We start from the raw sequence: 24171 nt of genomic DNA on the forward strand, positions 1-24171 counted from the left end.
AGGGTCAGGAAAGGGCAAGGTCTACGCCCTCCATCTTGCCCCGGATCCTCCATTTTTGGGCAGCAGCCATTAGCCATGTGCTCAACAAGGAGCTTCTTCCCGGAAGCCCAAGCCTCTGGTAGCCACACCTAGGATTTCTTTAAACTAACCAATGATAATCAAGGGAAGTGCGTGCGATAGACACAACCACATCCTGTGTAACAAGACCCCGACTTGCGCCTGGCCAATCGGCAGGGTCCACAGTCCTCTCTCCTCCCCTGACTCCAGCCCCCCTATAAAACCCCTCTCCCCACAGAGCTCTCGCTCTCTCTCTACCTCCTGCCGCTGTGTCGGTGAGTGTGGTGGACGGGGAGCTCAAGCTAGCTCGAATAAAGGCTCTTTTGCTTTTGCATCAGACTCGGCTCCCTGATGGTCTTTTGGGGATCCTGAAATCTGGTCTTAACAGTCACTTTCTGTATGGTGATTATAGTGAACAAAATCTTTTTAGTGTTCAGAATACTCAACTGAGTTCGGTTGTCATAATGCCCATTTTACAGATTAGAACACTGTGGATCAGAAGAGTTAAGTGATTTTTCTGAGGGCCCACAGAAAGAGGAACAGAGTGAGAACCTGAGCCCAGGTTTCTGACTGTCCACCCCGTGCCCTTTCAGTAGAATGCCCCATCGTGCCTGTTATATAAACTGACTATGTGCCCCCTCCCCATTCATATGTTGAGACACTAACCCAGTACCTAAGAATATGACCGTATTTGGAGATAGGATCTCTAAAGACATACTTAAGGTAGGGTGACTAATCCAATCTGACAAATGCTCTTATAAGCAGGGGAGATTAGGAGTTTAGCACACACCGAGAGACCCAGGGATGCATTCACACAGATAAAAGGCAGTGAGAAGGCAGCCATGTACAGGAGAGGCCTCAGGAGAGACCAAACCTGTCCCCACCTTGATCTTAGACCTCCAGCCTGCAGAACTTGGAGAAATATAAATGTCTATTGTTTAAGCTCCTCAGTCTAACTAATGCAGAGCCTTTGTACTTGATCCAAAGTGAAAGCAGTTATTACTCTCTCTTACTCTGCCAACTCTTTTGTCCTAATAAACCAATAATTGAACTTCTCTTGAGTTCTTCTAAGATCTAATTAGTCCAAGGGTTGAAATAAATAAATGTTTTAATTCAAGGAAACTCAAATGAGAGGATATATACAGAAGGCCAGAGCACAAATTCTAAGTGAAAATCTGCACTTGAATTTCAGCAGACTTTTTTCTTAGCAAAAAGCACTTTAGAAAGATGTAAAGGTGGTCAAATCGGGGGTGTTGGGGAAAACGAAATCGATGATAGGATGTGAAATGTGAGTAATTAGGTTAGTAGAAAGTACAAGTTTCTCTGCACTGTGTACTGAAGGACAGAAAACTTGCATAATAGTTTTTAAAAGCCGCTAATGTAGGGATTCTCGATATTTGTGGATAATAGCACAAAGTTGCTTCCCATAGTTACTGACATATTTCTTTTTTCTTTTTTTTTTAAATATATTCTATTGATTTCCCACAGAGAGGAAGGGAGAGAGACAGAGAGCCAGAAACATCAATGAGAGAGAAACACCGATCAGCTGCCTCCTGCACATCTCCTACTGGGGATGTGCCCGCAACCCAGACACACGCCCTTGACTGGAATCGAACCCAGGACCCCCGAGTCCGCAGGCTGACGCTCCATCCACCGAGCCAAACCGGTCTCGGCAACTGACATATTTCTTGAGGTTTTTACACAATCTATGGGAATGGGTAATGGGTATGTCACAATAATTTCCTTCTATTTGCCAGTGATGCTTCTGCAGTAATTTTCTATATCTCTCTGCTTTCCTCTCTCTTCTGCCCCGCCCCCCCTTGCTCAACTTCCCTCCATTTTAGCATGAGATTCGGTGTAATGAGAGACCTCTGCTCTGGGTTTAGATCCTTGCTCTACCACCAGTGAGGGACACTGAGGAACTGTTCTGAGTCTCAGTTGTTCTATCTGTGAAGCAAGGACATTAAATACCAGTCTTGCAGATATCAGGTGAAAGAACGTTTGGGAAAGCATGTAGCCCGGGGTCCATTGACAGGAACTGGTCATTGATTAGACACGAGGGACCAAAGGGAAGAGTCAGATAACCTTGAGGTTTTCAGCATCAAGAAACAAAGTAAATCTCATCAACAAGAATGAACATTAGAAAGGCCCCAAATAGACTATATGATGAAATCATTTCAATAAGCCTTTGCCCCTCACATTGCATTCATCTGAAATGGTCTCCCTTCTCTCTGACTATTCAGAACCGACAAGTTTCAGCCTGATCACTCCAGAAGGAAGTATCTGCTTCCTCTAAACTTCTTCAGCACTTATCTCATCTCCACCAGCATTTCTCGTGTCCAGCTTGTGGCCACTGCTATCTGCGCAGTAGACATAATTCCCTCAGTCAGGCTGCAGGGTGAGGGCGGCGAGGGCCTTGCCTTATAATTCTTACCATTCTTTGTTTCCCCATAGTAGTGTGCCTGGAGAATTTGCATGTGGTGCAAAAATATTTTCTAATATACTGACTACACTTCCCCTAACAGATCTTTGGACTCGTTTCTTTATTAGTATTTTATTAATGCCATTGTCTGATGGATCCACTCGAAAATGAGAGTTTACAATTTAGATATTCCTGTCATCAGAACCACATATTTCTAGTAGAAGGAATAAAAAAGAGGAAATATTACCTGATAAAGATTTTAAAGCTAATTTAGTTATATCAGGTAATTAATGAAGACTTGATGTATACATTTTAAAAGTAAATGTTTAGTTGCCACATTTAAAATGTGCCCAATACTAAATTATTCCTCACTAAATCTACAAAATGATTAATAGCATGTTACTGAATTAACAGAAAAATTAATGGAAAGAAGCATCCAAATACTTTCTCCTAGGAGTAACAACTTCAACAGTTATGTAGTCCTATGGATGCCTATACATGCAAATTGAAAAAACAAACATAGAAAGTAAAAAATTTAGGAGAAAAATTTAAGGTAGAAACATTATATAATAAACAATAATAAGGAGAGCATGAGATAGAAACATTTATATAAATATAAACAGTAGTTAGAAAAATTTTAAATATTTTTTAAATGAAATGATGAATTTAATGATGCATTGACTAATAAAAATGGAGATCTGTGAACAACTTTTAGCATTTTATAATCAAACACATAGAGTTAGCTATCTCATCCCTTTTTGCCAGACATATCACATATCCTATTAATCCATGCATTTATCAGAAAGTACCCACAGATAATAGCATTATTTCCAACTACTCAGGGGTATAATCTGCTAATTTATGTCACCAGACACCTTAGGTTTAACTTTACATCAGTGTTTAACAAGGCAAATCCCACATTTATATCCTTGTAGTCAGAAATAATCATTATTCATTAAATATTTCTGGAAAAGACAGAATTGTTGAAACACAAAAACATGTCAGTATAGACAATGCAAAAAAATATTACTAACAAATCTTTAAAAACATTTGGCTCTGCCTTTACATAATGATAACTGTGTATAGTTTATCACACTTTTGGGACACACATTAAAACTGCCTTCAAAAATGTAGAATCGAAGCATGACTTGCTAAGAAGAGGGAGCATTTTTAGACTTTATAGTGATTATAAATTAGACCAAGAATGTCAAACTCGCGGCTTGCCGCATGCAGCCCACAACAAATATTTTTGCAGCCCAGCCAATATAACAGTGTGCAAGAAACGTTTTAATAAAAATTTCATAACTTAATTTTTACAATATCCTGTTACACATAATTATTAATATCGAACTACAAGTTCGCTAATGGCTGATTACTATAATCGTGTCTCATTCATTTCCCTTACGTGCCTTATGCGCAGGCGCACCATTACTCTCCACTAATACCAGCAGCGAATATTTTAGCAGCTGATTGTCATGTCATTAGCCTTGGACTGACTTGTTTGGTGAGCGCAACAGGAAATATTTCGCAAAAACTTTCATCTAGCTTTCCATTTTCTGTCCTGAAGAATATCATCTGACTAGCTGGAAAGACAAAGCAATACTCATAATCCATTTTTATTTCAAATCTTGCAAAAAGGAAATATAAAAATGCCCAGTAGCAGATTAATGTTTTGCTCCTGAACAACCTACAATTAAACCATGAGCATATGTGTAAGCAACAGCCTATGGTAGGAAGGACATGGGAGGTGAGGGGGAGGGTAATGAAATACAGTGGCACCAAGAGGTAAAAGTACATTTTGCTGCCAGATTCTTACACCAATTAAACATCTATTAGAAAATTATCTTTTCTTCAGGAATGACCTTTCCAAGAACAATGGCACAGAGTTAACTCAAGGTGGTTTGGTAGTCTGTTCTCCAGCAAGCAGTCAGTAACAGCATGTATCAGATAAAGAGCCGCTTATACCTTTGAAATGTCAAGATAATTCATCATCAAAAAGAAAAGAAAGATAAAGTTAAACAAACTACAACCAAAACCTCCCTCAAAAGATCAATTGTAAAAATATACACCAAACAAGAAAAATATATGAGACACCACTCAGGGAAATGTGTTTGATTTTCCTGTGATGGATCTGAAAATTATAGGCTTTCACCAATGTCAGTTGTTTCTTTTTTTCTTTTCTTTTGTTTTTTTTTAAGACAAGAAGAAAATCATTATAACACATAACCCACATTTTTGGGGGAGAAACAATTCAGAAACCCCAAAACTAAACCAAGTGTTTCAAAAGGTACTATGTCCTCATAAGCAAATTAAATCATATGTATAGCCCAGTTAAAGGAAAAGCAATATGTTTAAATATTAAATATTTTTTAAATCCAAGTTCACAGAAGGTGCTGATTCATTTTTCAAAGAAAAGAATAAGGACTTACAATGACAAGCTTTCTAATGTAAAAGTATTTGATTTGTAGAAATTTAACTGAAGCAATGCTATCAGGAATATATTTACTAAAGAAAATAAGATTCACCTCTAGTTTTACAGCCAACTTACCTCTTTTTGCTTGATGTCAAGTAGTGCATAAAAAGAGAAAAAAATGTATGTTTAACTGATTCTACTGTCATCACACAATGGCTTATTCTATAAATACCTATTCAGACTAAGCGACTATACTATACTTGTTTTCTCTAAGGATCCTATCAACAAAGGTGGAGCCAAGTCTGCCTGGAAAGCCAGAAATATGTATTTAAGATGAACTAAGCAACATCCGCCTTAAGAAATCTGTGCCAGGGACCTGGGCACCTTTGGCCAGAGCAAATGGTGCCCCTTTCTATTCTAAATTTCCAATTTCATTTCTTATGATCCAAACTGATTATAGACTGGTTTTCAACTTTTTAGCAAGACATAATCTTAAGTGCAATAAAGAATTGAGAGGCGAGGGTCAGTTTAGAACAAAAAATTGATTCGATGAACAGCATCAGAGTAGCAAAAATAGTTCTTCACATGAGCTAAATGTATCTCCTTCAACTAAAAAAATGTACCTATCTCATATCCACTCAAAGTAGGTTAAGTTAAAATGACAGTCCGGTTCTAAATCCTTATCCTGCAAAATAAATGCATGTTTTCATATAAATCTTTAGTGAAAATACTTGAAGTCATCAAAGTCGGTTTTTTAATAAAGTTTTTATTTAAAATATCTGACTGACTGTACATCTTTACTGCCAATAAAAGTAACTGATGACTGCAAGTTGCAACTATGAGCAAAAAAACCTTGCCTTTTTAAGTAATTATCATAATTATATTCTAAAAATATAATTATAGTCTAATCTAGTCTACCTTTCAAGAACATTCACTGACTCATGCAATGACAGGAGAGGCGGTTCAAGAAGCCGTCGCTCGGAAGCGGATCTGAGTTGCGGGCCGGACACACCGCAGGACATAAGTAACCCAAGCACCACAGCAGAAGAGAGTCTTGGGAGTCCAGGATGAGTAAGGCCAAAACAAACGTGGATTTCGCGTGTATGGCTCACCAAAACTTTCAATGTGTGATACTGAGAGTATATCAATGACTTTCTTTTTGACTTAAAGGACAACAAGATTAATCATTAGATGAACAATGGAAAGGAGTAAAGTCAACCATTTTGACTTGTGCTTCTCCTTGCATGCCTTTCAGGCGTAACAAATACACTGTTCACTGACGACTAAAGAGAGGGGGGCGCGGGGGAAGGGACAGAAAGCTGTGCAGCAGGAAAAGGAGAGGGTGGTGGGACGCTGCACTGCAGTGCACACAGCGCACGGTGACTCTTATCTGGTGGGTTAGCTGTACACGTTTAATGACCAGGTCACTTTAAGTAGGTGTCAGCGCTAGGGAACTGCATGCTCACTTCATCGTTTAAAACAAAGGAACCGTCAGCAGCATAGCAAGTGCAAGCTTTCCAGGAGCAGGAGTCCTGCCCGCCATTCGCAAGGTGCTCACAGCCAGAAGTCAGCTCCTCCGCCAGGTCCCGCCCAGCGCCCTCGGAGCCAGGGGAGCTGCAGAACCTGGTGCAGCGCAGCGAGGAGAAGGGTGGGTTCCCAAAGCTGTTTATTAACGTGCAGAAGAGTCTGATTGGCAGCCGTGTTGGAGGGCACCAGAGAAGCGTTTCTGAATTAAATCAGCGGCCCCCGTATCCAGTGTAACAAACTAGGTCTAGGTTTGGAAAAGGAAGCCCGTCCGTTTTGAGAAGGACACCAAAGTGTTAGCACGCCGCAAGAAGTCAGCGTTCACGCAGAACACTGCTCTTTCCTGCCTGGTACAGTCAGTTCATGACACAGACATATTGTAAACTGTTCAAAAATATGGTAGATTACAGGGATCTTCCTTGATGGAAGGTATTCTATATGACGCTAAGATATTTTAGTATAGGTCTATTTTGAAACATGAGCTCCAGTCCCAATCATGGAGAGAAAATTTGTATTCATGGAACCTGAGAGTCTCAGAGCTGGGAGAAGGTCCTTCAGTATTTCTTTACTCAAGCTGTCCACACATCCTTATAAGTGTAAAGGGGATCCTTACAGCCTCTAACTTAGAGATTGGCTTCCCTGGGTGCCTATTGTGGCTTTTTCTTATTAGGTTTTCCTTAGTATTTTTTCTAGGTAGAAAAATTCCCTTTCAAAGCTGCAGTTTGAATATAACAATCCAGAAAAAGCTCATAATCAGAGGGCTTCTTAGAATAGAGGTTGTTATGTAGTTGCATGAGGCAAACAGTAGGATACATAGACTAGTGCCAGTAGATTGGGTTAAATAGTGTAAGCATAGCATAGAGCAGCAGTTCTCAACCTGTGGGTCGCGACCCCTTTGGGGGATGAACGAACCTTTCACAGGGGTCGCCTAAGACCATCGGAAAACACATATATAATTACGTATTGTTTTGTGATTAATCACTATGCTTTAATTATGTTCAATTTGTAACAATGAAAATACATCCTGATATCAGATATTTACATTACGATTCATAACAGTAGCAAAATTAGTTATGAAGTAGCAACGAAAATAATTTTATGGTTGGGGGGTCACCACAACATGAGGAACTGTATTAAAGGGTCGCGGCATTAGGAAGGTTGAGAACCACTGGTGCCATAGAGGGTGTGGACAGCCATTTCCCCCTGGAATACAATGAGGAGGAGGTCCCCGCTGTCTGCCAGACGGAGTACAGCATAAAACTCTTATTTGCATGGGGTTGGGGGCCTTTGGGATATAAGGCAAGGCCATGCTGATGGCAGACAGTTGTAGCACCTGATTCCCTGGCACAAAAGATAGCAAAGAAACTAAGGGTTAGGTTCTGTAAGTAACTGAAGTTTGGTAGAAAAAGGCTGTTCTGACTTGAGAGTGGGGAGCATACATAGGTAGAAGGTGGCGGGATAACATGTGCCATTTTTTAAAAATAAATGGAGCCTCTTTATTATTATGTTTTTTAGAGAAGAAGGGGAAAAGAGAGAGGGAGAGGAGAGGAGAGGAGAGGAGAGGAGAGGAGAGGAGAAGGGAGGGGAGGGGAGGGGAGGGGAGGAGAGAGAAACATATCAATTGCCTTCTGTACACACACTGACCAGGAATTGAATCTGCAACCTGGTTATATGCCCTGATCAGGAATTGAACCCTCTACCTTTCTGTGCACTTGACAATGCTCCAACCAACTGAGCCACATTAGCCAGGCTGTGCAACTTTTAAACTTATAGTTTGGACTAGTTTGTCATTTGGGGACAGAGTTGCTCTTTTTTGGTGAAGCAGGAGCTATGCTTTAGGAACCAACTCTAGAGGTCCCTGTCTCTTTCAGGTTTTCCATCTGCCTATCAGTATTTTTCAGAGAGCCGCAAGTTGTCTTTCCAGCCAGGTCAGGAAAGGAAGGTAGCTATTGCCTTGAATGTCTTGGGCCTTCCATATGTCTCAATCCCTCCAGACTTAGCCACCTTCAGGAGGCCTCTATCTTCAGCTAGTTAAAACCTTTGGTAAGTTAAGGTCTAGAATTGCACTGCCCAATACAGCAGCTACTGGCCAAATCTGGTATTGAGCACTAGAAACATGCTAGTTCAAACTGAGTATGCTGTAGTGCAAAATACACACTGAATTTCAAAGACTAAGAACAGAATGTAACGTAGCTTAATAATTGCCACCCCCCGCCCACATGTTATAACAGTAATATTATGGATATAATGTGTTAAATAAAAGATATTGTTAAAATTGGGTTCACCTGTTTCTTTTCATTTTTTTTCTTAAGTAGCTACTGGAGTATTTAAAATTACATATATAATTATCACATTATCTTTCTATTGAATAGATGATCTACAAGGGGAAACATTCCTATAGCTGTCATTTTATTATTTGGCAAGAACTATCTCTATTCTACACATGGAAATACTTAAAGCTTTCTTAAAGGGTTCAAGTATATCTCATTTTCCATAACTTCTGGTTAAAGATAAACAAAAGGATAAGCACTGATATGAATAAAAAGCCAAGATATGTTAAGTAAAAAACATAGTATGCATAACAATGTTTGTGGTTATTAATTGTTATTAATACATATGTAAAATACATATTTGTGAGTACATATGTATCTATTTATATTTATTTATGTAGGGAATGTTTCTGAAAGTATGCACAAGGTTGGCTGGACACAGTTGTGGCACGAGAGCTACTTCCTCGTTGTATGCCCTTTGTACCTTTTGAATTTTTGAACCATCATCTACTGAAATATGTTACTTAAAAACTATAAAAACATATAAAAAGGAATAAGATAAAAAAGGAAGGAAAGTTTATATATTTATATGAAACCTTTTACTCAACATTATTCATACATTTTGCCTCTAAAATGGATACTTTCTTATAATTGCCTTGATTTGGGGGCATGCATATATTAAAACAACCAAATAAAGAAACTTCAAAATGATATATGCTGCCTGGACTAAATAATAAGAAAAATGAATAACTGACTTGAAAAATTGCAAAATGCAATTGTTATGTAGATTTTATTACATCACCTATATTAAACCATACCTGTATGAAGTATAGCATAGGGAATATAGTCAGTAATATTGTAATAACTATGTATGGTGCCAAGTGGGTACTACACTTATAGGGGGATCACTACATAAGTCATAGAAATGTCTAATCAGTATGATGTACACCTGAAATTAATATAATATTGAATGTCAACTGTAATAGAAAAAAATTGGGGGGCGGGGAAACCAAAATTGTAAGAAATGTTTTTAAAAATCTGAAATACATTATTTATAACTCTTTACAACAGAACTACATGTATAAATGATAAACCACAACAAAGCCATACACTGTAGAAAATTTGGACCAATTACCAGTTAGTCAAAAACTTGAGGATCTCCTGTGTGTGAGGTACAGGGCAAAATCGTGGGGATTAAAAGACCAAGGAGGCAGGATTCCTGATCAAAAGGAGCGTACAGATTCATGGAGTAATCTGATTAAGATGAACTGTGACTGCGCTGTCTGTCATGGGGCACAGAGGAGGAGCAACTAATTCTGCCTACAGGAGGCAAGGGAACAGAAAAGTCTTCATAATCTTTAAGTATTTTTTTAATCCTCAACCATTTTTCCATTGATTTCCATATTTTTCCATTGCTATTTAGAGAAAGTGGAAGAGAGAGGGAAAGAAAGAGAGAAATATTAATGTGAGAGAAACACATCGATTGGTTGCCTCCTGCAGGACCCCTGACTAGGGCCTGGGGATACGTGCCCTTGTTCGGAATCAAACCTGGGACCCTTCAGTCCACAGGCCAACACTCTGTCCACTGAGCCAAACTGGCTAGAACTAATCTTTGTGTATTTACTTACACAATGATAAAACTGATATGTAAGACATACAGCTTAATCCTTTGCAATAGAAAATAAGAAAATCTTAAAAATTCAATATATCTTTTGTATGAAATTAGTTATCTGGATGAAAATCAAAATATTCAGCAATATTTGAGGATACTTAGTATTTATCTAAACAAAGCAAATGTAGAGCTCTTTGAAAAGAAGTTAGATAAATTCCTGTATTTCTCAGTTTTCAATTAGGAATCTGTCACTACAGAGATGCTCAGAATCTAATGAAGAGACATCTCTCAGATGACATTCTTACATTCTTAACATGGCACATTGCAATGGAAGATCATTCTATACTAAAAGATTTCCTGTAAAAATGAAATTAATGCTTGAAGAAATACTGAAATACATGAAAGGAAATTTGAGGGTGTTGTCTCTTTCTACTGTAAAATGGATCATGGCTAACCCAGAGCAAGTAAGGAAAATACTCTTGCCGCATCTCTAATTTCCTAAAACTTGGAAATCTGATGTAATTTTTAATTGCATATTACACTGAGGCAAGATAGAAAAATGTATTCCTCTACACGTGGGTGGTAATTTTGTGAATTCATATTTTTAAATTAATTTTTGTTTTAGCAGATTCTAAACTCAGGGCAACATGCTCTAGCAGCAGGAAATGCCCAGGGAAGAGCTCTGTGGAAGCTACATTAAAAGAAAATACCAACCTAAAAAACTACAGATTTCAACAGAATATTGTTCACTCCTGCCACTTCGAGAATTGAATCCTGTGGAAAAACAAAGTATAATGATATGGGGAACTGGAACACACATACATGTAAAAGCCTCTATAGGATAAGACTGTAGGGGGGAAAACCCCACTGAGGTAGTCAGTTCAGAAAGTAAGTTCAAAGAGCATGGACTGAGCTCCTTCCACATACAAACCACCGGAAGATGACGAAGCAGAGGCAGTTAGATGAGGTTGTGTGTACCTGGGACACGCTGGCTTTCACACATAGTTGGACTTCTCTAACTTCAGATTCATGTAAATATTCACGCTCCTCACAGTTTTGATTCTGAGTTTCCGCCGCCTGTCATCTGCATATTTCATTAATCTCTGTACATACTTCTTTACCTTTGGTGTTACCCACATCTAATCCATTCCTGCCTTGCTGTCAGGGTGATATTACATGACAAAAATCTGGTCTTGCCCGGCCAGTGTGGCTCAGTGGTTGAGGGTTGACTTATGAACCAGGAAGTCATGGTTCGATTCCTGGTCAGGGCACATGCCTGGTTTGCTGGTTTGATCCCCAGTGTGGGGCATACAGGAGGCAATCCATCAATGATTCTCTCTCATCATTGATGTTTCTCTCTCCCTCTCCCTTTCTCTCTGAAATCAATAAAGGTATATTTTTTTAAAAATCTGGTCTTATTCTTAACACTCTGCCCACAGAGTAAAGTCTGCTTTCACAAAACTGGCCTCTGTTTTCAGACCCCTGCCCACCTTTCCAGTCTCATTTCCCATCACCTCCAAGTCCTGCCCCAGTTTCTAGCCCCACGCTCATGGCCTTTGCACAAGTTGGCCTGCTTTCTTATAAGGCTTTTCTCCTGATCCACACCTGCACCCCTACTAGTTCTAGTCACCTTTCATGACCGGTGCTCTTCCAGGAGGATTCTCCTAAGCACCCTAACTCCTCTATTATCCCCAAAACATCCATTAACATCATTACTTATTTACCTATCTAACTCCCATACCAGATTATGAGTTTCTTGAATAAAAGGGGTAGAGTTTTACTTGAATATCATTATCTCAAGAGCCAAGGAAAGGGCCTGACATACAGCAGGTGCTCATACATTTTGTTAAATTTTAACAAGTGAGTGAATGAGCAAATGGATTAATGAAGAAACAAACATAGCTTTGGCACATGGTTAAGAATATAGGTTTGACAATATAACAAACACATAAATAAATGTCTACTTGTTCGAATGCAGTGATTTGTAAAGGCAACTTTCACTAATGAACATGTTCGTGTCTACTGTTGACTCTACATCTGAAGGTGTGATTATGTACCCAAGGGTAAGACCTTCTGTTAGCTGCTTTAAAATCAGTAAAGTCTAAAGTAGCATAGAAAATTTTTTTAAGATTTCAAAACAATACCATTCTTTCCTACTGGTGATGTTGTCAGAGAAAGAGAGGGAGGAAAAGAGAGAAGTAGGAAAGGGCAGAGGGAATTGAAACCATACTAGGAAGGCAACATGCCTGGGAGACACAGTGTGAGAGTGAACTGCTTGGGCTATTCCTTCACAAAGAGAGCCCAAACTCGCTTTTGCAAGTCTGAGATTCCTTGTTTATCCTGTACAAACAATGTAGTTAGGTCTTTACTACAGAAGTAATATCACTTGCCTGTGAATTACAGAGATACCTTGTACATACTCTGGTAGACCGCTTTTAATTATTGATTAAATGTGTGATTATTATTATGTAGGCCTAGGTGGTTAAGGCATTGAGATAAAATGTTGGCTACAGCATTTTATAGACAATGATTTTATGAAGATACTAGAGGCTTGGTGCACGAATTTGTGCACGGGTGGGGTCCCTGGGCCTGGCTGCCAATTGCAGCTCACCAGCCAGGGGGAGGGACCGTGGGAGGTTGGCCAGCTGCAGGAAGTTGGCTGTGGGAGCACACTGACCACCCAGTCGGCTGGGGGGAGGGACTGTGGGAGGTTGGCCAGCCATGGAATGTTGGCTGTGGGAGCGCACTGACCATCAGGGGGCAGCTCCTGCGTTGAGCATCTGCCCCCTGGTGGTCAGTCAGCGTCACAGCAACTGGTTGTTCGGTCGACTGGTTGTAATGGTCGCTTAGGCTTTTATATATATAGATACTATCCGCTGCCTGATTGCAAACTCATTGGTAACAAGAGGGTTCCTTTTTTTTTTTAATCCTCACCTGAGGGTATTTTTTTCATTGCTTTTTAGAGAGAGTGGAAGGGAGAGAGGAAGGGGGAGGGGAGAGAGAGAGAGAGAGAAACATCAATGTGAGAGAGACACATCGACTGGTTGTCTCCTGAATGGTCCATGCAACTTAGATATGTGCCCTTAACTGGGAATCAAACCTGAGACCGTTCGGTGGAGCCAACCCTCTCACCATTGAGCCATGGCGGCCAGGGCGGGTCCCTCTTGATTCCAGTGCATCAAAGCTGATAGAGATGTGGGAGGACCTGGAGTTTGTACATCAGGATAAGGATAAAGTCAAGAATAAAAAAGCCAACAAGCCATGCGCAGAAACAGAATTTCAGAGGCCGAGGCAGCAGAGACTGAGCCAAAGCTAAAGCAAGGGCCACAATTTTCCTCTAAAAGGTTGTAAATCTATTAGTACAAAGCACTAATCAATTCGTACAAAACATTCTTCTAATTTTTAAGATCCATGCCCATCCTAGAGCTGACTCTCCAGAAAGTGAGAAATTGGGCCTTGAAGAAGATGGGGCTTGCTGCTGACCATCTCATAGAAATAGCTCTTTATATGGTAAATAATAGTTTACATTCTGTGCCTTAAAAATAGTTTTAAATATATTTTTATTGATTTCAGAAAGGAAGGGAGAGGGAGAGAGAGAAACAACAATGATGAGAGGGAATCATTGACCAGCTGCCTCCTGCATGTTCCATATTGGGGATCAAGACCTCAACCCAGGCATGTGCCCTGACTGGGAATTGAACCATGACTTCCTGGTTCATAGGTCAATGCTCAACTACTGAGCCATGCCAGCTAGGCTGTGCCTTAAAACTTTAACTGTGATTTATAGCTCTATCAATTCTTCATCCAAAGGAGCCAAACTAAATTAATTTCATTTTATTGATTTAATTATTTCAATGATCCTCAATAGAAAAACAACCCATGTATGTGCTTATTAGACTAATTTAAATTACCTGAAAAGATATATTGAAAACACATTTTAGAAGACAAGGTTTACCAAAAACCATTCTGATAAATTAACAGTGAACTGTCCTTTAAAAATGATGACTATATATTGTTACTAGCCACTAACTTTTATAATAATCAATAACATAAATTTACAAATAAAAAATACTCATAAAATTGATTACTTTCCATGGGTTTAAGATATTTCTTGCATAGAACCTAGGATTGGTTATATATGGCATATTTTTCTTTTCTCAGCCTAATTAAAATATTTTTATAGTAAAAACATCATAAATAATGTTTACTACATCTTACCCAATTTAGTTCAGTGTATGAAAAATAACATATAGTCAATAGTGCAAATATTTTTATAAGCTACAATTTGGTATAGACAGTTACTCAGTTTCTACAGTAATTCACTTAACTGGAACCTTTTAGAAAATGCTGCTGGATTGATCTAAGAATTTATTAGGGGTGAATCTGGTTGATTTCATGATATACAATTGAAAATTCCTTGGGAAATATTAACAACTTTACTTACTCCCCACTTTTACTATTAACTTCAAATAAATTATTAAAAATAAAGTTTATCAAACATGATGATAACCTGTTTGTTATCATGAAAGTGCTTCTCTGGCCTAAGGGTGATTCTGAATTTCACATTATTTGTATCTTTAATCTTGCGTATAGCAATAATTTCTAAGTCCAATGTCATTTTCTGGTTATTCTAAACTAAACAGTTTAAGACAACATAATGGTCCTCTCATTCATGTATGTTTACTAGCCTTAGAGTTGCAAGATGTGTAAAGTGTATATAAAGAATCAGACTGTATGAAAATGAGAAAAATTTTTTATGGGGCTTTTAGTACATTGATACACCCTTTGTGACAGCAATATCAAAATGGAGCAAACACATACAGAAGTTCATACTATTAACCCAGTGATCTCACTCAAGAAAAAATTGAATCGATGAGGAGTGGGATGCATGAGGATATTCTCAGTGGTATTCTACAATATGATAAATAATGGAAAACTATCTCAGTGGTTAACAAGAGAGGAAGTAGTGATTAATGTGACAACATCTACATAAAATGTATGACACAACCTTTAAAAACAAGACTAGGCAGCATGGAAAAGCTTATGATATAATGTTAATGGTTTCCACAATGTAATGACAATAACATAAAACATATATTCATGAATACAATGGTCAAACAGTCATATACAAAATGAAAATAGTTATTGTTCATCTTTATTATTAATTCTTAATCATACTGAGATGACACCTTTCAAATTAAAATACTAGGCTTACTCACCAATTATATAATAGAATTCTAAGTTCTAGTAGACAGTGCTACTCAATCTATGTGGAACACTAAAAAGACTTGTGGGGTTTTATTCAAGTTAAGTGTCCTAATGGGTCCTTACTACGTTGGTAACTCACAGGTACTTCAAGGTACCTCCCAGTGGGCTCTAAAACAATAGGAAATGAGCTGTGGATGTAGAAACACCCACGGAGTTGTTGCCTTTTTTTTTTTTAGATGTACATTTTGACTTTCAGGCTCTTCTAACTCATTGTCACTATCGGTTTCTCAAACATTCTTAGAATGTTGAACATGTGCTGTACATTTCCACACATCTCTTCATCCCAATCAGTAGGCTGCTTCATGAATCAGATAAGGCAAGTATTAGCGATCCAAAGGCTGAGGTTTCCAAAAAGCAATTAAGGTAAAATTGAAGTAAATTAAGTAGGAGTAAATTAATTAAATTAAGAAGTAAATTGAAGAAAGAAAAAAAGAAAAGCTGTGGCAAAGGTGGGAAACTCAAAGGCGACAGCAGGGACCAGACGGTAACAGAAACGCGTGCAGCAGGCTGGGTACAAGTGATGGGGGGAGAGGGGTGGTGGCCACGGCAAAGCTGGCCCTGTTTAAAAGTAGCAACCAGTCCACAGTCCTAACAGGTTGCTGACATGCATGAAGCAGACCCAGGGCTACCAGATATTCAGAATCGTTCAAGGGAGACCAGAAATGTAGATGCCCACGTGAAATCTCTGTGCTTCTGTTGACAACTAACTTAACTAGTTTTAATTTTTCATTCCCTGAATAGCCAAATAATGGATGCCCTTGGGCTTGTTTTGTGCCATGGGCTTCCTGGTGTGCCCCCTCTGTTATCTTTATTTGCCAGAAGTCACGTTTTCAATTGAGGCCCTTCACAGGCCAAAGAAAAAGAAAAAATGCAAAATGGTGAAGCTGTAGTAACTTGTGAGCATATGGGCTCGCAAACGGCAAGAACATCACCGTTAAGACTTGAATGTTCCTGAGGAGCAAAACCTCGGAGGATTTTACTTTTATTTGTCTGTAATGATTGAGGAAACATTCTGAGTCACTACAAAAAGGAAATTCGCCCCAGCGGCTTTTTGTTAAAAATGATCAGAACAAAACGACAAATTTTGACCAAGATGGAAATGCTAGGAGCTACCAAATGGCAAACAGGATGCAGGCGTGTGTCCTGCATGGCACCAGCCTGTGGCAAGTTTCCGGTTACCTATCCTGTTCCTTCCAACTCTCATTTTCCACCCTCGGCGGCTAAAAGCAAGTCCCTGGAGACTCCTAAGGACGGGTGGTCTGGCCGAGGAAAGGAGGACCCAGGAGGCTACGTGTAAAGGTGTTCTCAGTGGAGAGGTAGGAACTTCCCGGTCATCAAAGTGAGGCTCTGTGGATGGGTGGGCGGGAGTGGCTGGAAGGGAGGGAGGGCTGTCTACTCAACTCATCATTTGCGTCACATGCACTCAAGGAAAAAATGTTTACCTGGTGGAGCCACCGTTAACCTTTTTTCCTTGCTGAGCCGGTGCCCTTGGATGAATTCACTCATGGAAGGGGGGCCCTTCAGAAGAAATGACTCTGTGGAGGTGGGGTCAGGGGGAACGCTTAATAAAGTCTGTAGGTAGGAAGCCCCTGAAGTCCTGGGACGGCTCTGATCACAAAGGGAAGGTGAGAATTGTCTTGCAGGAGATCCAAGAAAATACATATAGGAAACAAAAAAGTTTTACTTTAATTACCTTTCAAAGCCTCACCAGTGACAACATTACTTATATTGGCATTTAATTTTGTTAACATGTAAATCAAGATTTTTTATTTTGCTAATGGCTTCGTTTCCACACCAGGATACAACCCCATTTAGAAACTGTATTGGAAACTGCGAAAGAGATTTATTATAGTTAGTTTGAACCACAAATAAGAAAATATGGATATAATTTGATTTCTTACTGAAAGCTCCTAAATTAAAAATCTTACTATTAACTGAAAAATAGAGGGTAAGTAATTCAACATCCAGGACTCCGGGGGAAAAGGGTCAGAAAAGCCACTGACAACCTTACAGGTGATTTCTTGGAGCAATATTGACATACCAAATGAAAACGCACAAAAACCTGCTTTAAAGAAAAGGACTATACACATTCCATCCCACTTTACCTAAATGTAGACATCTCCTTTAGTCAGCCATCAGTTTTGGTAACACAAACAAAAGTTCCCTCAGAGAACATATCCATATCCTTGTCCCATTAAAGAGAAGCTACTAAAAGCACCATTACCAGAGGTACAATGATTTTTAAAATGACCATCCATGTAAAATACACCATCTTTCTTAATATCCATCTTTTATCTACCAATTTTTAGGCTGGAGGTAAGGGAGAGGTATATTTGTGTGTATAAGGAACAGCAAAAATGTTGACAGACACAAAAGTTATTTTATGGTTAATTAAGAGGTGGGTGTGAGGGACAGAAATGAGTAAATAAATATAATTATTAAACGTTTTTGATTTTTAAAAAAACCAACAGTAGCAAGGCCCATTTATACACCCACTCCCAGTTTTTCTCTTCCTTCCCTTCCTCCATCCTCCACAACAAGAACACATCAATTTTTGCAGTTAACTAACATCTGGCCACTGCACCACACTATGAAGATTGCTGCATGCATACCTTTTCCTCTGAGTGCCACTGCTGCCCCGAATGATGGGTGTCTGTGGGCCCTGACTATGCAGGAGGTAAGTGTCTATGGTGGGCACGATGCCTGAGGCCTCCCCACTTACTTTAGGGCTGCCGATCTTGCTTTTTCCAAATTTGCCTTTGCTGCGTCTCGACTGCTCATGGTCAAATTCTAAGTCCTCCAGCCGCTGGGTCAGGGCGAGTTTTTGCTGGATAGCCATTCGTAACAAAGTATTTAGAGTCTTCTTCTCGTCCTCTGCGGCTGCTAACTGTCTCTGCATCTCATCCAACTGTGTGACGTACTCATCACATCTGGAACCAAAACAGAAACATGGTCAGGGGAAAAACCTGGGCGAAACTGAAGTCGGATTTCAATGAAAAAGGAATGGATTTTACTGGAACACACTGGTCTTCTTAGAGCAGAATCAAGGTAACCTACTCTAGCAGAAAATTAGAAACAGTAGAGCAGATTCCATAATTGATGGTTCATCATGGAGTACATAAGGGGACATTCTTTTTTAAAAAAATATATTTTTTATAGATTTCAGAGAGGAAGGGAGAGAGAGAGAGAGAGAGAGAAAGAAACATCAATGATGAGAGAAAATCATTGATCAGTTGCCTCCTGCACTCCCCCTACTGCGGATTGAGCCCACAACTGGGGCATTGAACAGTGACTTCCTGGTTCATAGGTCAACACTCAGCCAAGGAGCCACACTGGCTGGGCTGGGGACATTCTTAATAGGTGACGTCTTAAACCCCTTATTGTGGGGCTGCTGCATGGTGGCACAGGATTAAGCAGGAAAGTCTCAGGCAGCGTGCATAGCATCTCAGGCGAGTTACAGGTGGCTTTTCCTATTGTATGATGTGTTCTTCGGAGGAGTGTGACAAGTTTGTTATAGGCTATGCCGGTAGCATGCAAAAGAATAATAATGTTTGTAAAGAAAACATTTCCTTCTTTATCTATATTTATAGGCTCTATTTTAATAACTTTTTAAAAAATATATTGTATTGATTTTTTTACAGAGAGGAAGGGAGAGGGATAGAGAGCCAGAAACATCGATGAGAGAGAAACACTGATCAACTGCCTCCTGCACACTTCCCACTGGGGATGTGCCCGCAACCAAGGTACATGCCCTTGACCGGAATTGAACCTGGGACCCTTGAGTCTGCAGGCCAATGCTCTATCCACTGAGCCAAATATAGGTTCTATTTTTTTTAATATATTTTATTAATTTTTTACAGAGAGGAAGGGAGAGAGATAGAGAGTTAGAAACATCGATGAGAGAGAAACATCGATCAGCTGCCTCCTGCACATCTCCTACTGGGGATGTGCCTGCAACCCAGGTACATGCCCTTGACCGGAATCGAACCTGGGACCCCTCAGTCTGCAGGCCGACGCTCTATCCACTGAGCCAAACTGGTTTTGGCAGTATATAGGTTCTATTTTAATTGAATATAGATTGCAGCTACCACTGCAAGCAGATTTGTTTGAATTAAAAACCTGAGTCTTTTCAATGATTTCTCAACCAGATGATTAAGCAATAAGTGTCAAAGAAAGCCAACATGAGCCTAGGATTTGTGCTGCAGCAGGAAGATATGCTCATTGGTCGTTTATCCCCATCAAAAGTAAAACCTGAGCACACATACAGTTGGGAGAAAGAATCCTACATAATAAAAGTGTAATATGCTAAGTGTTCGACCTATCAGTTGAGTTCGGTCAACTGCTTGACTAGTCGCTATGATGTGCACTGACCACCAGGTGGCAGACACTCCGACCAGGTTAGCTTGCTGCTGGGGTCTGGCTGATTGGGAGTGAGAGAGAGGGTCGGACATGCCCTGGAGCCTTCCTGCGGCCCCTCCCCACCAGCCGGCCCCCATAGCCCCAATCGGGACTGGACAAGATGGCCCGGATTTGGACATGCCCTGGAGCCTTCCTATGGCCCCTCCCCACCAGCCGGCCCCCATAGCCCCAATCGGGACTGGACAAGATGGCCCGGATACCAGCCGGCCCCCATTGCCCCAATCGGGACTGGACAAGATGGCCCGGATTGCCGGCCAGGCTGAGGGATCCCACCCATGCACGAATTCGTGCACTGGGCCTCTAGTTATTCACATAATTAGAGTTTTTCTGAGTTTATTTACCCACTAAGATAGTAATAATAACAAGTACTTTTTATGTACCAATAGATAGTTGATGACTTTGTGGAGTAGTCCAAAATGTATTGTACACACTTTGGAATCAGCACAAACCTTATGGCATTTTAAAGAAAAAAACAGGCCCTATAGTGAAAGAACTTGAGATCTGGATGGGTTCCCATTTTCTTTAACTTTGAATTCAAGAAACATGTAGCGATATCATAAGAAAATCCAGGGCTTAGTAAAATACAATGTGAATTTCAGGATCCTGGATTTATTTTAATTGGTTAGATAACAATATTTTTAAAAATACTATGGAGTAAATAAGGCAATTACTACCCCCAAAATAAGACAAATTTCTGTGAAAATGCTCTATATGGGGGAAATAATTCTTATATAAACCAGATTCAGACTTTTAATGTCCTTTTAAAAAGGTTTGATTTCTTTTCCAAAGAGGAAGTTTGTGTTCTTGATTCTACATATCATCCTGATTGGTTTCTTTCATCAGTGAGGGGTATGTGTACCATCTGAATTCTCTATCCTGCCTCCTCTCACAGTGGTCAGAGGTACGTTTATTCTCCCCAATCTCATATGCTTCAGTTCCCCACACCCCTGGGGTCCATCGGGCACTCAGCCTCCTCACTGCCATCTCTGAGAGTCAATCACAGAGTACGAGTTTGAGCCTTTCTCTCCTGACACTACAAGAAAGCTGGACAGATTCCCAGGCTCAGCCCAGGAGTTTGTTTTATACTTATATCAGCTACATGTAAATTATTTAATGAATCTGCAAATAAAGGCATAGTGATGCTTTGTGAACTTTGTATCAAGTTTGCATCATATAAGATATATAACTTTTTATTTTGGCAATAAATTGTGACAGCAAAAAAAGGTCACATATTGAGAATCTCAGGATTTCAAATGCCTTGAATCAACAGGTTCTTAATAATCACTTCAAGTTTAAAAACAAAATACAGTGGCACCAAATAATGAAGGGAGGTGGGAGGGTAGTAATTAATAAGTATCTAATTACTTGGGCAATGTCAAAATTTGGTGATATAATTACACTTTAAAAGTTGTATTTTCATCAGTGTATTTAATTCTAAGTAATTAGCTGGTATGATGAATATTAATCTCCATTATAATGGTATCTTTCTCATATTATATTTATTAATGATTAGCACTTTGGTGATAGTGAATTTCAGTGGTGATAATATTTAGCTACTTTAGCAAGTAGGACTTTTCCCCTTGTTGGAGATTTCTTTTGTGTGTCTAATTCTTTTGGGTACATAAGTTCTATTGTAAATATAAAAAAAATAGAAAAAATGTCTCTTGTATTAATATTTAAAAACACTTCTGTGTAAAGGAATTGCTTGATCCAGTGTGTCCAGTAGAGTGCTCTGGAAAACAGCACGAGAGCTCATATCAGGTTTGTCAGAGTGGAGTCTCTCCTGTTTTCACAACTTACACACTCAGGATGCAGGAAGATACCCATGTGAATTTCAAAGTCTTCCCCCATGTACCACACCTAATCTTGGAAGAAAAAACGATTACCTTGTTGCAAACATTGCTCTCAGGGATGAGAAAGTTGCTGCATCTTCTTTCAGAGCCTTCAGTTCATTTCTAAGTTTCGTCATCGTTTCAGTCACCATTGCTTTCTCATTTTCATATTTGTTCTTGAGATTAGCTAGTGCCACCTCAGCTGTCTAAAGTGGAAAAATCACAATGCTTACAACTTTCATATCAGGAAAATCTATCAGAGATTTCTTCATGCTGGGAATATTACTTTCTTTCATAAACGGAGGTGAAATGGACTTGGTTATCCTATCTAATAATAGACAAACATGGTAATTAACCGTACCTTCTCTATGCCTCCCATTGGCTAATCAGCACGGTATGCAAATTAACCCAACCAAGATGACGCCGGGCAGCCATGCAGCTGAAGCGAGCAAGAGGCTTGCTTGCTCCAGTGATGGAGGAAGCCAATGTTCCCCATCTGCCGTGACCCGGCTCTGAGCTCTGAAAGCAACAAAGTTTCAATTATAGAAGCTAAACAAACCCCAGATACCTGCTTTCAGCAGGCTGTGGCCTCAGAGCTGCAGCGAGCAGGAGCCAGCTCTCAGCTCCAGTGACAGCAACAAAGTTTCAATTATAGAAGGTAAATAAATCCCAGAATAAAAAGAAAAAAGGAGAGGCTGGGAGCTTCAGTCGCCCACCAGCCTGAAAACAGCCCTGGGCACAGGCCTGAGGGACACCCCTCCCCACCCCCACCCCCCGAGTGCACAAATTTCTGTGCACTAGGCCTCTAGTATTTTATATAAACAGGTATGTATTTTGGACTTAAGGCAGTTTTTCTTTAATGTCAAAACGTGTTGTGAATCCATATGGTGAAATTGCCCTAGAAGCCAGCCATGAACCTGAATCAGTATTAAGAGCAAAGGCAATGATAGTTCAGTAAATATTTAATGCAGATAGTTGAGACTGTAGGCTTTTCAGACATGAAGAAGCCAAAATGAAACTTTACACAAGAAGAATTTTATCAAGGAAAAGTTAGGGGAAAAGTACTGCTTCCAACTGTAATGTAATAGAACTCAAATATTTTTGTGTCACCTGAGTTCTGTGGGCCCGAAACAAACAGAATAAAAGATGTAGACCAAGCATGTCAAACTTGCGGCCTGCAGGCCGCATGCAGTCTACAATGAATATTTTTGTAGCCCAGCCAATATAACAGTATGTAAGAAATGTTTTAATAAAAATTTTGTAACTTAATTTTATAACAATATGCTGTTATACATGATTGTTAATAAAGAACTACAAATTTTGCTGATTACTATAATCGTGTCTCATTCATTACCCTTACACACCTTAAGTGTAGGCGCACCATTTCTCTCCATTAATACTAGCAGCGAATATTTTAGCAGCCGATTGCTACGTCATAGTCTTGGACTGACTTGTGCACAACAGGGAATATTTCACTTTTGGAGAACAAGAAAAGTAGGACTATTTACATTATGCTTATTAATTTGTGCAGTTATTCAGTGTCTGGTAAGTTAATGTTCAAAAAATATTAATTTTTATTAAAATGTTCTATTATTTTATGCTAACAATTACTCATTTATTTCAGCCCTTTGTAGTCAGCATATCTCTATTGAAACAAACTGATGTTTCTATGAAAATTGAAGCTTTTGTTTTTTTGTGGCCCACATAAACTTAAACCTTATTTGGCCTGTGTTAGCCTTTGAGTTTGCTATGCTTGATGTAGTCCATTGCAATTTATGATGACTACATAAACTATCAATCCATATTTTATGTTTAAGGAAAAAAATTAACAAAGAACCAATGATTTCTGATGCCTTTGCATACAAGTTCTTCAAAACAGTGAACTATAGTCAAAATTAATAATCAAATTTTAATAATCAGATAACAATAAAAATAATCAAATCTGAATAGTCAAATTTAAGTCTTCACAATCCCCATAAAAGCAAAAATTCCAAAATGGTGAATGAACTGAAATATTTATTTGAATTTGGGCATGTCTGAAGTTCTAAGAATAAGTAGTGTTTCAAATTGAGAACTAGCCTGACACATGGCAGGAAGTAAAATTTAAAAATGTTGAGTGAATCTATTAATGAAATGAATGTATATTTAGGGACTGAATATTAGGTGCATAGCACATGGTATGCATACAGAAGCCAAACTGGAAACATACCATTTTTACAAACTGCTAACGACAGCTTTCAGGCTGTGTAAAAATATTCAATACTAATGAAAAAGTCCCTTACTAATGAAAAAAAAATCCATTACTAATATGATTTCCCAGGAAGACTACCCTGGTTTTTAACATTTCTTTTTGT

The 24171-nt window shown here is 39.2% G+C and overlaps 2 protein-coding genes across 8 annotated transcripts in view; one reads left to right on the plus strand and one right to left on the minus strand.

Annotated features, from left to right (window-relative positions):
• The window catches only part of DENND5B (DENN/MADD domain containing 5B), an 831092-nt gene that overhangs the window by 145740 nt on the left and 661181 nt on the right, over positions 1–24171 (plus strand). The window lies entirely within an intron of this gene.
• The window catches only part of BICD1 (bicaudal D homolog 1 (Drosophila)), a 213200-nt gene that overhangs the window by 32418 nt on the left and 156611 nt on the right, over positions 1–24171 (minus strand). For 3 of the 7 annotated variants that reach the window (XM_015566614.1, XM_015566612.1, XM_015566615.1), the window contains exons 6-7: positions 21872–22023; positions 18289–18496 (exon numbers count right to left, since the gene is read on the minus strand). In XM_015566614.1, the coding sequence (XP_015422100.1) occupies positions 18289–18496; positions 21872–22023 (360 nt within the window). Of the gene's footprint in view, positions 1–5027; positions 5037–17008; positions 17203–18288; positions 18497–21871; positions 22024–24171 lie in introns of all 7 variants that reach the window. The other 4 variants (XM_015566611.1, XM_015566613.1, XR_001514570.1 and 1 more) reach the window with 3 other exon arrangements.

The sequence above is a fragment of the Myotis davidii genome, unplaced genomic scaffold (genome assembly GCF_000327345.1).
Source record: "Myotis davidii unplaced genomic scaffold, ASM32734v1 scaffold902, whole genome shotgun sequence".
NCBI classification, from domain to species: Eukaryota; Metazoa; Chordata; class Mammalia; order Chiroptera; family Vespertilionidae; genus Myotis; species Myotis davidii.